This window comes from Fukomys damarensis, unplaced genomic scaffold (genome assembly GCF_012274545.1).
Source record: "Fukomys damarensis isolate Sample0158 unplaced genomic scaffold, DMR_v1.0_HiC HiC_scaffold_12, whole genome shotgun sequence".
NCBI lineage: Eukaryota > Metazoa > Chordata > Mammalia > Rodentia > Bathyergidae > Fukomys > Fukomys damarensis.
Window position 1 is genome coordinate 45,821,351 of NW_022900924.1, and position 15,611 is coordinate 45,836,961.

The 15,611-nt window shown below is 42.7% G+C and overlaps 1 protein-coding gene across 4 annotated transcripts in view; it reads left to right on the forward strand.

The window, feature by feature from the left end:
- Atp13a5 (ATPase 13A5) overlaps positions 1–15,611 on the forward strand; it is a 102,351-nt gene that overhangs the window by 37,695 nt on the left and 49,045 nt on the right. For 3 of the 4 annotated variants that reach the window (XM_010624089.2, XM_033762570.1, XM_010624091.3), the window contains exons 10-17: positions 1,783–1,953; positions 4,178–4,335; positions 5,223–5,411; positions 8,189–8,250; positions 9,957–10,107; positions 12,726–12,812; positions 13,372–13,528; positions 15,284–15,401. In XM_010624089.2, the coding sequence (XP_010622391.1) occupies positions 1,783–1,953; positions 4,178–4,335; positions 5,223–5,411; positions 8,189–8,250; positions 9,957–10,107; positions 12,726–12,812; positions 13,372–13,528; positions 15,284–15,401 (1,093 nt within the window). The remainder of the gene's footprint in view (positions 1–1,782; positions 1,954–4,177; positions 4,336–5,222; positions 5,412–8,188; positions 8,251–9,956; positions 10,108–12,725; positions 12,813–13,371; positions 13,529–15,283; positions 15,402–15,611) is intronic. The other variant, XM_033762569.1, reaches the window with a different exon arrangement.

Genomic DNA, 15,611 nt, shown 5'->3' on the forward strand with positions numbered 1-15,611 from the left:
TTAGACCCTAATCTTTTGTAGGTGAATCCATCCTTGCTTGGGCTCCTAAGAAAGTCCAAACCATGAGATTCCTCACCAATATATGAATAGTGTAAGAGAATTGAAAATCATTTCTGGCTGAAGTCAGTCGATTTGAACATCATCTCTGGAACAGTATCCCCAGGTGGCTTTCATCTTTGATTGGTCAATACTTGTGTGTCTCCATTTCCATTGAGTGTGTGTGTGTGTGTGTGTGAACTTTGCTACTACTGTATGGGCTAAAACAAATACTGTAGATTAGTATTCTGGAGGTGAAGGCAGAAAAACCATAGCAGTTATATCCTAGTATTCGTCTGTAACAATGGCTAATTTCAAAGACAATGTGCTATAATGATACGGAGGTTTGTGAGCAGGTTCTATTCCTTGTACAGTGTGATTTAGAATGCTGTTGGCAACTTCATACAACAGAGGAATTTCATAATTGTTTTAAAGAAAATGGCATATGGACAACGCTTGGCAAAAGGAATTTGAATGAAGAACATTCAAAGACCACTAATAAAAATTTTGTAGCTTCTTATACCTTATTATATAAAAGCCGTACCATAGTAGGAAGCGAGTTTTGAAAAAACAGTAATAGAAGAACCTGGATAATTGCTTTTATCTAATTCATTCATGCATTTAATAAATATATATATATACATATATGTATATATATACATATATATATGTATATGTATATATATGGCCTATTATATACCACTTGGGAAAATGCAGAGTATAAATATATGTAACAAAGTCTCTGCCTTCGGTTATTAGCTAGAGAGATAATACCTAAATTTGTATAACTATAATCAATATGATACCATTTCCAAATTGGAAAGATGACATATTGTTATACTAATTGAAAATTTAGCAAGAGACCAAAGGAATTTTAAATTCATTTTAGTGCTTTTAAAATCTGGGAGGCTGGAAGTATTAACATTTTTGTTTTGTCTCTGAAATTTATCTTTTGCACTCTGAACTCATTTGCATTTTGAATATTCTGTCCAACAGTTGGTAGAAAAAGGAAGAGGGCTGCTACCAGCAAAGAATGGGAGACAACAAAGGTCAATAAAGGAAATGCTTGGGCAAGGGAAATAGCTATAAGGTTTGAATTGGGGTGAGCTTTGATAATCTAGAGAGAGAGCTTGAGCTTTATTATCCCTTGAATAACGGGAATGCCTAATGATTTTCTGAGAATCGGAATGGAATAATAAAGGGGGCTTCCATAGGGTTCCCCTAGAAATGGTGTAGGATGACTGAAATGCTCTAGCCTGCCTCTCTTAGCTTTGCATCTGTGACAGGTTCAAAGAAAAATACACAGAATAATCACTTAAAAATACTTGCTTGAGGAACAGGTCCATGAATGAATGGATAAATGAAGGAATGAAAGACAAATAGCAATAACTACCCATGTGCCACATGTGCCATATTTCTCCTTTATTACTCGTAATGGTGCTGAGCTTGAGGAAATCTTGGGAGAATGGTTAAGTGACAGCTAACAGTGGCTACTTTTTCAATCATGACATCAAATCATGTAGGTCAGGGATAAGGAAAAAAGCTCACCTTTAAACAAAATGTGAAAGAGAATCAAGTCTACCATTGCATGCCCTGCTAGCATCCCTACGAACAGTCATGTGACTCAGAGGGTGGGAAATAAAAGTCCTGTTAGTTGAGATCCTATACGTTCATGAGACTGTCATGCACCGGTTCTGAGTAGCTCTCCGAGTTTACACAGAATCAGCAAGACACAGTCTTCTTCAGGAGAAAGCATACCTGTTACGAAGACACCACTGCCGCACGCGGAGAACACCATGCCCTGGAAGTCCCACAGCTTGGAGGATTATCGGAAACACGTGCTTTTCTGCGGTACAGAAGTTATCCAAGTCAAGCCCTCTGGGCAGGGGCCTGTAAGAGCTGTTGTTTTGCAAACAGGTTAGTGGATTCCCCATTTATAAATTTAGTTTATGCCTGAAGGTGGAGAGAGTTGGATTAGGGAAAGATTTTTTTTTTTTTTAAATTTTGGAATTTGCCAATTCTGGTCATAACATTCATATTCTTTTCTAATCAGATCTTTATTATTTGAAGTTGCCACATTTTTTTTTCAGCTTTAATTGAGTTTATTGGTACATTTTAGGGATACAGTACAGTTACATTCATTGTTGGGATCTTTACCTCTACATGACAAGTCTTGATTCTCATTTTTTCCCCTTACCCCTGCTGAATGGCTCATTATTAAAACCCTTGCATTGGGCAGAAAATATACCCAGGTGATATAGGTTTCCTTCAAGGCGCAACAGTGACCATAGCTTCTTCTCCTCTCTCTCAACACAGCCTCTAAGTGATTGCCAAAGTCACTGTCAACTACAGTCTGCTCGAGGAGTTGTTTGCTAGGCTGTGCATTAAACTTCCTGCTGGACACCTCTATCTGGGTATCTACAAGCACTTCAAAGTCAGGCATCAGAACATGAACTCATCCAGTGTTGCCTCTCTGTGTTAGCATCATCAGCATCTAAAAAGTCTCTCGGTGTAGTCTCTAACTCCTCACTTTCTCTCAATGGGCAACAAATCCCAGTGATTGCAGTACTACCTCCTGAGACCTGTCCTGCCTCCTTCACTGCCCCGATTGCTGCTTTGTGCAGGGTTTCGTCCCAACACATCCCACACGTCTAAACTACCACAACAGATGCTTTTGACTGTTCTTTTTCCATTTTTGCCCCAGTCTTTCTCTAAACAGTCACCTGGGTCACATTTCCAAAACATAGCTTGTGGTAGTCCTAACATGGCCAGTCATATTAGTGTTAAACTTTCACATGGCATTACACAACAAGGCTTTCCATGACCTGGTCCTAGCTCACTGTCCTCAGCCCGGAATCATGTTTCAGCCATGCCACATAGTCGTGGACATAAAACGCACCTTGTACTTTGATACTGCTCGGCCTTGGTTTGGGCTATAACTTCACTATCTTGGCTATCATTTTAAATTAAATTTATGACCACTTTATATTAAAATTAGTGAGTTTTAGGGCATTGCTAAGGTTGTTTCTTGACTGGAAGCTCGTGGTTACAGATCAGAAAACTACTTGAGGACTTTAAAATGCCTAGAGAGCAAGTAGGAAGAAACTCTATTTCTGTTCTCCAAAGGGAGCAAAGCCATGTTTGAGGAGACAGGTGTCCATCCAGCAGTGGGGATAAGGCATGTTTTATACTTACCATTGTTGGCTTATATCTAGAACATATAGTGTTTATTTCACCCAATAATCCAGAGATTAGTGAGTATTTATGATGTGTTACATATTGAGCACTAAAGAAAAATCTGAGAGATGCACCTTTTCCTTAACGAAGTTTTTAATCAGATTTACAGCTGACTAAAACATAGAGCAGAGATAGCTGTCACATAACCAAGTGTCACAGGGACTCCAAACAGTAACATAAGTTATTTTTGGATGAAAATATGGGAGTAGAATTACAGAAACACTTATTTGATGAAGTGGATTTGAACAAAGGCTGATTGCATGGGGGAGGATTTAACCAATCACATCAGAATTAGAAGGATAAACTAATTTGAATTTATAAACTACAAAAGATGGAATTGCCAGGGTCTTCTGAGACCAATGAATGATTACAAAATCAGTCCAGTAAGCTAGGGGGATAGATCAGATTATAAAGGGCCTCGAATGCCATGCCTAAAAATTGAATTTCAACCTAAGAAAATGGGGGATTTGGAGGGTTTTGGATCACAAGATGACATGTTCATCATAGCCTTACACATATATAGTTTTAAGAAATTACTTCTTTGTGCATTCTTTTCTCTTAATTTTTGTTTTTCAACACCTATCTGTTTCCAACACTTACTTGCTTTGAGGTCTTCACTTGTCATCTCATTTTGTCTTCTTCAACTCCTCAGTCTAGTCTTTCTCAACCCATGGGGGGATGGGAAGCTATACCGAGGGGACACAAACCAAGGGAAATTGAGTGGGGCAAAGTGAGTGCCGTTGACACCCCAAACCCGGTGATTTGTAACAAGGAAGGTAAACACACTATCAGGTCAGAGCAATGCTGTTTTTATCCCTTGCTCCAGAGACCCCAACAACAGTATTTTTGGTTTGCAAAGAAACAGCTAAAGGGCCTGACTCCATCTCTGATTATTTTCATGTAGGTTACAATACAGCAAAAGGGGACTTAGTGCGATCCATCCTCTACCCCCGGCCTCTGAACTTCAAGCTATACAGTGATGCCTTCAAGTTCATGGTTTTCCTGGCCTGCCTTGGTGTCCTGGGGTTTTTCTATGCCCTAGGGATATACATGTACCATGAAGTAAGTACTTGGGCTCTGGCTTCTCGAGAGCTTGACCTAACTCAAGGGAGTTATTTAAGGGCACCTCTTGATCCTATCATTCTGTGAATCAGTGTTGCCCAAAGAGCCTTCTTAGATGAAACGCTCATTTCATTCCTTATCCATGATCCCCAATTTGGTAGCACTTAGCCATAGAACTTACTGAGCACTGAGATGTGGCTAATTGGACTGATGAAATAAATTTTCATTTGTTTCATTTTAGTTCATTTAAGTTGAACAGCCACATGTGGTTAGTGGCAATCCAGTCACGGTGGACAGTGCAGCTATGAGAGGTTGTGAACGTCATTGATGGTTTCTACCGGTTGGTTTGGGATGAGGGGTTGACATTTGCACTACTCAACCCTACATAGATTCCCACGATTACATATTTCTCAAACTGGATAATGGGGGAGATATAGTCAGTCTGGCCAGACAACAGAGGAGCACACTGATTTGAGTTGAGCAAACCACAAAGAAAAAGGGCAGAAGGGTCTTCTGAATTCAGCCAGCAATTAAGAGAGAACTCCTTTGGAAGTAGATCGGACTGAAGAGATCTCAACTGCCACATGTGATGACCTGAACTTTCCCCTGAAGTACTTGAAATGTCCCAGGTAGTCTTCGACCCTTTCTCGTGTTTTCTTCTTGGGTTCTGAAATGAAATTTAATATTTCCTTTCATAGAGCTGATTTCCTCCAGGGATTCGATAGTCTAAGATTTCTTTAAACCACAGAGTGTCTGGTTTTATTTAGGTGCCTCTTTTCAAGATTGACAGCCAGGAAGGTGGGATTGACTGTCATTTACAACCTCTGAAGATCTTTCTGGTACGGCAGAGGGAAGTGGTTTAACCTAAGCATTCCTGGTGGCCCCAGGTCTCTCCGAGAGATACGACAACCATGGCCCTGCTCCTCCTCACTGTGACCGTCCCTCCTGTGCTGCCAGCAGCTCTGACCATTGGCATCGTGTATGCCCAGAAGAGGCTGAAGAAGAAGAAGATCTTCTGCATCTCCCCACAGAGAATCAACATGTGTGGGCAGATCAACCTCGTGTGCTTTGACAAAGTAGGGTCCCAGCTTCCAGGCTGAAGGCGGGTGATGTTAAGGCCTAGAGGACTGGGAAGGGTCCCGGGTGTGTCTAGTCTAGGACACCCGCTGTACAGCTGAGAGACCTGAGTTCAGAGGAGGACACACAGTGAGATCTCATTCTGGAAGCCCACCCCAGAGGTAGCAACTGGGCTATCACATCAGGAAACTCTTTTCCCCGTGATCTGTAGCATTTTTTGTGCCTGTTTTGTGTTTTCAAATATTCTTTTACTCTAAGAGCTTTTGTGATGGGCTATCTTTTTCAGGCAAAAATGTGAGAAACATTTCATTTCACAAAATGCTTTGTCTAGCCCTTAAGTGAACTGCTTCCTCCTTGTCTCCTTTTTTGTATTAAAGGGAGGGAGGGAAGAGACAGTTACAGTGACTTTGGCTATTTCCGCTCTCCTGTCACTCTCTCCGCCTTGCTTTCCTGGACTGCAGGCTAGGGACAGTGACTTCTGTATTGGATGCCTGGTTAGGTGGCAGAGGGGGGTATGTGCCAGCCTGGGAGGAACTGAGACCCCTCTTGTGCTTCACCTGTGGGGACCACAGGAACTCCAGCACCAGAGGCCATTGTCCAGATGCTGCTCTTGGCCTGAGAGGCCGGGCTGACTGCTGCAGTGCACTGGGCCTGGTTGAGCCCTCCCTGTCTTGGGTCCTCTGCCCTGGGATCACTGATCGGGCTTTGGGCATTTTGTAGCTAACCCACACTGGCAGAGAGCCACGGCTGGGCACAGTCTGGCAGAGAGTCGTGTTCATGAGACAGTCTGAGCTCTTTAGGAATCCGTAGTCCAGCTGAGGATGCAGGGGAACGAGTCTGGGAAACCATCATACCCTGAGGTGTGGGCTTAAGTGGCGGCCACACCTCCATTAAGCACTTGGGCATAATTATCTGCTGGATTATATTTATGCACATATAGCGGCTGGGCACAGTCTGGCAGAGAGTCGTGTTCATGAGACAGTCTGAGCTCTTTAGGAATCCATAGTCCAGCTGAGGATGCAGGGGAATGAGTCTGGGAAACCATCATACCCTGAGATGTGGGCTTAGCGGCGGCCACACCTCCATTAAGCACTTGGGCATAATTATCTGCTGGATTATATTTATGCACATATATGTTTATATTTGTTTGTCAGAAATTCCCTAAGATAAGTTCTCTCTTTCTTTATTTTTTATTCAATTTGGCCCAAGCCTGGGCTTGTGTGTATGCTAAGAGGTTTTCTTTTTGTGTCTTATTCCCTTTAGAACTGCAGCTATGAGTATGATTTGGTTTTCTTTTCATTTATGGATAATTTTCTTATCTAAGGGTCATTTTCACACAGAGAAATAACATGTTCTCATTTCTGCTTTGCTCCAGAATCATCTGTATTTTCTGTTCAAAATATTGATGTTTAGAAATGTAATCTAGTCGTCAGGAAAACATTTCCGCTTGAATAATGTTGCTAAATCTTTTTGAAATGGAGCAACCCAAGGCTATTTGGAAACTGAAAGCACAGGTTGAGGTCCTTATACAATGCAGAAGGAAAAGGAAGCATGCAGCTTTTTTTTTTTTAAAGTTGTTATTGTGCAAGGAATAATTCACACAGTCATGCCTACCCTTTTTTTCCCCATGAAGTCCAAATAAATGAGGGACACAAAAGTTCCTTAATTCTTGAATGTGGAAATTCAGAGTGGGTGGTGTCTTTTCACACGCCCCATGGAATTCACATAAATCTTGCAGAGGACTGCAGAAGGGCTGGATTCTGGTCCTACTTCACTAACTTACAGCCCCCGCCCTTCAGCCTGTCTCCCTCCTGTCTGTTCACTTGTAAGGATGAAAGGCATTGTAGGCCCTGTGCTGTAAAGCTGCAAACCCTTAAGAGAAGGCGATGTGCTATGGTGATGGATGTGACTTCACAGGAAACTAGAAAGCTCGGCTTTCTAGTTTCTCTGACACAAACTTAGAAGCTTGTGTCAGAGGCTCGCGAGTGGCTGCTGAAACAAAGTATTCCGCAGCTCTCCAGAAAGCTCTGCTTGGCCTCTCTAGGTGGTGAGCAGGCCTGATGCTGTTGGGTGGCCACCAAAGACACTGTGTTCACAGTTAAGGAATGATCTAGAAGCAGTGAGGAAATTAAAAGTGCTTCTGTAGTGGTCCGTTTCGTTTTATGTCCTCTGTTACATTATCTGACAAATACTTCTCCATAACGCAGCATATCATATCCCCTGACCATTTTCCTCTGGATTTAACAAAAACACCCATTAGTAGGCATTAACATGTATTATTAGCACTTAGTTCTCTCTATAGCCTGCAAGCCCTTTATCAACATTTCATTATCGATTTGGACGATCACCACATAACCCATATTTTTCTAGAAAATTATGGTGAACCAGATGGCAAGTTGTGAACTAGACAGAAAAAGAAAGAAAGAAAAATCCTGAGCTCTTCTTTGGACAGACGGCAGGTACCTGCTGAAGAGTCAAATTTCAGCTGGCACTGGTTGAATTTCCACTTAGCTTCTCCTCTAACAGCAGCAACAGACAATAGACAAAATCAGTGTAAGGTGATTGCATTTTTGCCACCAGTTAGTAACAAGAACCACCTGACTTTCAACACAGTCTTTGGGGAATGATGTATCGCCAGATGTAAAGTTCGATATTTACCAATAAGGAGACTTTGACAGCTGGATCTATGGCAACTTTTTAGAAGCTTCAATTTTGTCTCAATCATAACATTATTAAAAGGTTTAAATCTTGTGTTCATGTCAATTCTTGCATTCAGACAGGCACTTTGACGGAAGATGGGCTAGATCTCTGGGGCACGGTTCCTACTGCTGACAACTGGTAAGTCCCTAAGTGAAGATGGGCTGTACAACAACGTGGCTGCCTTAGCAATATTCATGCCTTTCCTCCAGGGTTGAAGGATTCCCTTCATCATATATCTATATCATCTATATCTATCCTAGACTAGAATCAGCTCCCAATTATCCCGACTTGTTTAATTAAATGAGTCCCACATTCTGAATCGAGCCAGAAAAGCAGGTCTTCAGACTCCACAGATAAAATGGGATTGAATGAGATGGATAAGTAAGGAGCCAAATGAATAAATCAGAGGAGCAAAGAGTGAAATCAAGACCAAGCTTAATTAAAGACTTCCAAGCCTTCCTGGGTGGCTAGTGCAGGCAGTAGCATAGGGTAAACCCAGGAGAGAAGAATGCATCTCCTCCCTCATGGGCTTCACAGTCTAAGGATAGAAATGTGCCTTCAGTACATGGCACAGGCTATAGAAATTATTACTAAGAGAGAAACTCAGAACAGAGAAGCAATGCATACTGCCTGAAATAACACACAGTCTTGATTTTTAAAATAACAAGCTGAGGGAAGACAAATTCATTTTGAAATTTAATGAATCAATCAATGAAAACTATCCCAAAAAGATGGTACTTGTGATAGGTTTTGAAGGGTGGGTAGCTAGAAATTTTACAGATGTGAGCTGAAGGCTTGTATTAGGGACAGGAGAAGATAACCACAGACTCTTACCCCAGAGCTGAAGCAGGAGGGAAGACCTACCCCAGAGAGAACTCTGAGCTCTGGCTCCTTCTCTGTGGGGTGGAGCCTTACCTTCCCAGTCTGAGTGCCAAGGGCCTCAGCTAAGTTCTGCCTTTGGGCTTCTAGCAGCAGCAGAGGCAGCCGCCAATCAGAGGAGTCATGGAGGTGGTCTTCCTCTCATGCACCTAGTACTCTGATCCTGTTTTAGGGTGTAGAAAAAACTAGACACAGTCACTAGTCAGGTTAAGGGTGGTAGAAAAGAAGGTAATCCATGACATTCTGTACTGGCAAAGAGGAAATCAGTATGCATAGGCAGTATGTCTGGTTGGGAGCTTCTAGAAATGGAAGCAAACTCTAAAGGGCTGAGTAGTGAGAAATACTGCGAGCCTATGTATGGATTTACTTGCCTAGAACCACCAGGCAGGTTTCTTGCCATCTGTTGTAAGAGCCCATGAATCCACACACTGCTTGCTTAAGGTATGTGGTGTTTTAGAGCCAAGTCTACAGAGTTCTCCAGTGTCACTGAGCAAAAGTCCTTGCGATTATAACCAAGCCTTCGGAAGTTATGTATTTGATCAGTGGCAATCTCTGCTAAGAAGGAAACGCATACCCAACTCGAGGAAACATTGTCTAAAGGTAGGATACTCTGCAGGAGGAATACTCTGGTTAAGTAATGAGGAAGCCCAGAGAACAGGGCTTTCAGGGAAGGGAATGCTCTAGAGAAGAATAGAAATGGCAATAAATTTAATCTGGCTCTAGAATCCAGTGTGAAAAGGACATCAGCGGCAGGTAGCAGTGATAGGTGAGGTTGAACTGGAGCAGATGGGATGTTGATTACCAGGCTTGAGGCTGGGCGTCACCATGCAGGGCACAGGGAGCCATTTAAGGGTTTGAGTGGAAGAGTTAGGAGGCCAGAGCTCTACCTTAGTAGGACTTAAGGGGTAGAGTGTGTACAATGATTTTATTGAAGACTTCAACTTGTCAATTATCTTTTCTACCAGTTTCCAGGAAGTCCACAGTTTTGATTCGGGCAAGGCCGTGCCATGGGGCCCCCTGTGTGCGGCCATGGCCAGCTGCCACTCTCTGATCCTTCTCGATGGGACCATCCAGGGGGACCCTCTGGACCTCAAGATGTTTGAGGGCACTGCCTGGGTAAGGTGACAGCTTGCTTGGTTCAATGAGAACTGGAAGGATCCTGACATGAACTGTCGAAGCCCTTTCCAACTGTGGTTAAAATTCAGAGACAGATTCATCATCCAGTGTGAATCTTCACTGTATGAGTTCTAGTCTGATACTACCTGAATTTCCAAGCCTCTGCTCCAAAGAATGCTGCGAGGGACTACAACATGAAATAGGGCTCTACACCCAAATACAGTTGGGATCTAGTAAGCAAAGCTGAATTGATATTTTGACTGTAGGATTTCTTTACTATTCTGTGGTACACTGAAGCTATTCAAGGTAGAATATTATATATACAACACTTACCAAATCTACTTGACTTCCCAAATCTTGCTGACATGCCATAATCTGGTTCAAGGTTTCAGCAAATGCCCTCAGAGAAACATTCATCTAGAGCAGTGCCATTTGTGGCAATCCAGCAGTTGAAATGTATCAATGTAACTAAGGAGCTGCATTGTTAATTTTAGTTAGTGTTGGTTAATTTAAATTCAGTCACAGTGGCTGGTAGTTACTGTATTAGACAGCCTAGGATAACTGAAGGATCCTGATTCAACTTGTTCCATTTTCTGAGCTGAGTATGAATGACCCTTGAAGGGTACAGTCCTGCGAGTGCAGGCTCCCATGACAAATGGGGAGGCTCTCTGCACTGCCCTTCCCCGTGGCTGAGTAACTGTCACCACATCTGCACAGATGGAGTGAGGAGATCACTGAGACAATGAGCCGGAAGGGGGTATGAAGTGAGGAACAAGTAGAGAGGATTCATCAATTGGCTAATAGATCACACACACACCCCAACCCTCTGCTCCACTAAAGTTCTGAAATCACTCTTAGGAATCCATAAAACACAGGACAGCATTTCGACATGGTTGAAAAAAAAATGGAAGCAAATTATTTCAGGGGTGTGATGTGTTCCTCATGAAGAGGCAGGCAGAAGCATGTTCAGGAGGATGATGTTAGCCTTCTGGAGGTCTGATTAGTGAAAGGGGAAACCTGGTAGAAAGGGAAATTTCTGAAATCACTCAGTTAAAATGAAAATGTTGGCCGCGGAGGGATTTGGCACAAAGACAAAGTAGTAAGCAGTTTTCTGGTTCTGCATGGAGGAGAACCCGTGTACTCATTACAGAGCCATACCCTTATCACCGTCACTGGAACTGACAAAATGAAGAGTTGCAGAGCCATTTACTACTTGTGACTTTGACCTGGCTCCTATTGGTGTCCCCTTCTTTATTAAAGGAGGGTCAGCCCACCTCTTAAGGGACATACAAGTTTGGATCTTGTTTGGAACATAAATCTTCATTATTAGCTCTGTAAGAACTGCAAGGACGGTGTCTTATGTATCACAAAGAAAACATAAAAATGTAAGATTGTTCAGTCAGTTGAAAGCTGAGTCAGAAGCAGTCTTGAGTGAAATATCCTTTATTTAGTTAAGAACCTTCCGTTAAACGTAAGTGGGAGGGAAGGTGTCATTATAGACTGAAGAATTTTAGCTGTACAAGGTTGTAGGAATATTTTTCAGAAAAAAATGAGGTCTCAGGAATGAATAGAAGTCCCCAAGGTTAAACATGTAATAAAGTACAGGCCCATACTCTCTCCCTTTTTATGCTTCTACAATTTATATTAAATTTCCTTTACATAGTTTAATACTGATTATTAATTAATTGTTTCTCAATGGTATTGACTTCTGTTCTTGAAACAGCCAAACAATCCAGACCTTTTTTAAACATGCTTTCTAATTTGCAAGCAGCTAACTTGCTAATTCTCTAACTCAATAAGGTTAGTAACTTAGATATGGCATAAAGAAATAGTCATGTTTATCTCAGGCCACAATTCTAACTCATCCAAGAGCTATTGTGCTCTACAATATTGGGAGATAGTTCTCCACGTGTCTTAGTTACTTGGCTGTCATTGCTGAAACCAAATATCTGACTTGCAAAGTTAAAGGCGGAAAGGTTTATTTGGCTCACAGTTTGTAGAGGTTTCAGCCCATAATTGGCTGGCTCCAAGAGAGGTTGGATGACCCACAGTCCTCACAGGGGAAAAGCAGTTCACGGCATGCACAAGGTAGCAAGGAACCTTGAGAGCATCTTTGTGCCCCCTTTATGTTATCCAGACTACTTAGGGCAGGTAGCACTGATGTCCTTAATCCTAGTGCCCTTGGGCCTAACATTGCACCATGAATGTATTCCAGTGTCGCACACACTAGATCCAGCCACCTGTGCAGAAGCCCCACCTATGACTCCACGAGGCTTTGGGGAGCATCTAAACACAAACCATAACATCCCGTGATTCCTCCTGAAATTACTAGACATAACCATGTAGCAAGAACCGTCGACCTGGAGCTAACACTTTTCCTATCAGTTAGTACTCAGAATAGATTCACAGAATTTCTGGCCTTTTGACCTTCTACAATAAGGTTCTTGCTATAAATCAATACAACAGAGATTTGACAATGACTATATTTGAAGATAATTATCTTGGAAGAGACGTACATAAACAGGGCTTTGAAGAGATTAAAATTTTACACAAAAAAAGAAAGATTTCCTTCTCATTTTTCTCCAACGAATATTCTAAACGTTTTCATTTTGTAACAGGAAATAGAAGATTGCAGTGTAGACTCCAGCAAATTTGGCCTGTCAGATTCAAACACAGTCATAAAACCGGGACCAAAAGCCAGTCAGGTATGATTTGCTTCTTTAAATCAGTATTTCTTTCTCCTTAAAACGAGTGAAACTTCTCCTTCACGTATTTTCATATTCCTATGACTTAGCTTCATCCTAACAAATCCCATAGTTGGTTTGCTGGTTCCTTTGGTCCTGAGTCTGTCCATTCGTTTATTTGGTAGATGACTCATTAGGTACCCACGCATACTAGAACGTTTTACTAGATTTCAAGAACAAGACATGCTGTTGAGCTCATGTCGGAGGAGGGCTCAGTCTGTAGAAAATCAGTACAGGTGCAAGTAAGTGCAAGGTAGGAGAGAGAAGCATCCCAGAGGAAAGAAGCCTGGCTTGGCAGGCATCAGGATTTCCCCAGACGTGCAAAGGGAAGGGACTTGCAGACCAGAGGGGAAGTTGAGGAAGTTCCCTTAGATACAGCCAGAAACACATCAGCATTACAACAAACCCACTGCTTCCTGATGTCACTGGACTCGTTACAGGGTAACCACTCTTTTTCGGTTGTGTCTGCTAAGTAGCACTTGAAACCTGGCTAAACTCCCTTTCGTTGATGCCCTTGCAGAGTCCCGTGACAGCCATTGTCATCTTGCTCCAGTTTCCATTTTCCTCGAGTCTGCAGCGGATGTCTGTGGTCGCTCAGCTGGTCAGGGAGGGCCACTTTCATGTCTACATGAAGGGCGCCCCGGAAATGGTGGTCAGATTCTGCAGATCCGAAACAGGTGTTGACTCCTTTCTCTTTCAAGAGGCAAAATCGTTTTAAAAGTCAAACGTGAAAAGCACAGTGGCACCACGAGAGAAAGGGTGGTGGGGGGCACAAAAGCAAATGAGCACTTAATACTCCGAAGTACGTGAAGCTGGAGGGAGTCCTTTTCTGGGAGGGGAAGATCTTGTGACGTCAGGAGGCTGATTTCAAGACTCTGTAGCAGAGACTAAAGTCTAGCCATGGTCCAGCCGTGAAAATACAACATGGCAGGACAGCTGGGGAGGAAAACTGGGAACATCACGTGAGGAGCCAGGATAGGGAGCTACTCAAGGTCAGAGGACCAGGGAAAGGGAGAAGGAGGAGCCTTCAGGGGGACCTAAGGTGAGGTCTGGACACCGGACGCGTTCCGCGGGCAGGGTCTCTGACACCTGTAGCAGAGCTGGGTGGCAACACTGACTGTTTTTAAAGACTCATACAGACCAGTGAGAGGAGAATATAGAAAAGATAAAGCATTTAGGAACAAAAAAAAAGGACTAGAGTACATTAGACAAAATTAGAGCAAGGTAATTGATCATTTTCACAGCAATTTTCTCTTTCTGGATCAGACTTTGAGATGATTTGTATTATTTCTTAGTCTTATAAACATATTCACTTTGTGAGCAGCAGCCAGCTTTATGAGTATTGTTGCATTAAATGAGTTTATTTGGATAAAATTGCACTCCCCCGCCCTGATTTTCATCTACATTCTGCTGTGATTGCTGATAGCCATTCGTGTGTACATGGAATTGATTTTCCCAATGATGGCTCTCATTTCTTTATTTGAAGTCCATTTTTTAATCTTAGAAATGCCCTGTCTTTTCTGACTTTGGTCTTCCACATAGTTCCCACCAGGAGATGACAGCCCAAACTCAGATTTGTTTTGTTCTGTTTTCAGTCATACTGTGAGCATCTTGTGCTTCTGTTCTATGAGGGAGGGGTAAAGTCTGTCACCTATCGCTTCTTTTAGTGCTTTTAGTGGCCTTGTCAATTCTTTCTATTGCCCTAGCCTCCGATATTTCACGTATGCAAATATCGTCTTCAGATATACTCTGAGGATTTCCTTGGAAGTATAGCTCCATGTAAGGAAGAGTTTATCCTTACAGAAAGTCTCAGGTGAATGGAGACACAGGGATCCGAAACCCTCTCATTGTATGGATGAGAAACAGGTACAGAAGAGGACTTCAATGACCAAGGTCAGAAAGCTAAGTGGGAGTGAAGGCCAGAGATGAATTATTTTTCCACTTGGCCCACTACTTCTTTACAACTTTATCTCATACAGTTCTGGAAGCTGGGATGTCCAAGATCAAAGTGCTGGCTGATTTGGTGCCTAGCAAGAGCTGTTTCTCTGGTTTACAAATGGCTGCCTTCTTGCTGTATTGTCACGAGGCAGAGACAGAGAGATCATCTCTTGTGAATACACTTATGTCACGATCCCACTTCTTAGGGCTCCCCAAGTTTCCACCTCAAAATATAATCACATTAGGGATTAAGCTTCAACACGCAGATTTGGGGGCACATACTTAGTTCATTGCGCAGCCTATGACCAGCATGTCTTTGGTGTTTGTTTCCACTAGAATTAAAACACACTGATGGAGTTGTCTGTGGTCTTTGTCTGAAGATGTACGTGATCTGTTAAAGCAGTTTCATAGGGTGAAAGGCAAAGCAAGGTCAGAGACAGCATCCTAGACCTTTAATATGACCTTATACCTGCCTCTTCCCTCTCTGCTGACAGTGCCCAAGAATTTCCCAGAGGTGCTGAGGAATTACACAGTACAAGGATTCCGTGTGATTGCCCTAGCCCAGAAAGTCCTGAGGATGCGGAAGGTTTCAGAAGTGGAGCATTTAACAAGGTAAAGAGTCAGAATTCAGCTCTGGGCCAAGCTCTGTGGGCAGTAAGAGAATGAATCCTGGAGATGGAGAGATAGATGGAGCGTCCACATCACCGGGGGGCTCAGGATAAGGAGAACCAGTCTCATCCAGTTTTCTGACACGGAGAAGGGCAGCTGTAGGTGAGACTGAGGCACACTTGCTCTGGTCACGATGCTGACTTGTGCAGAAAA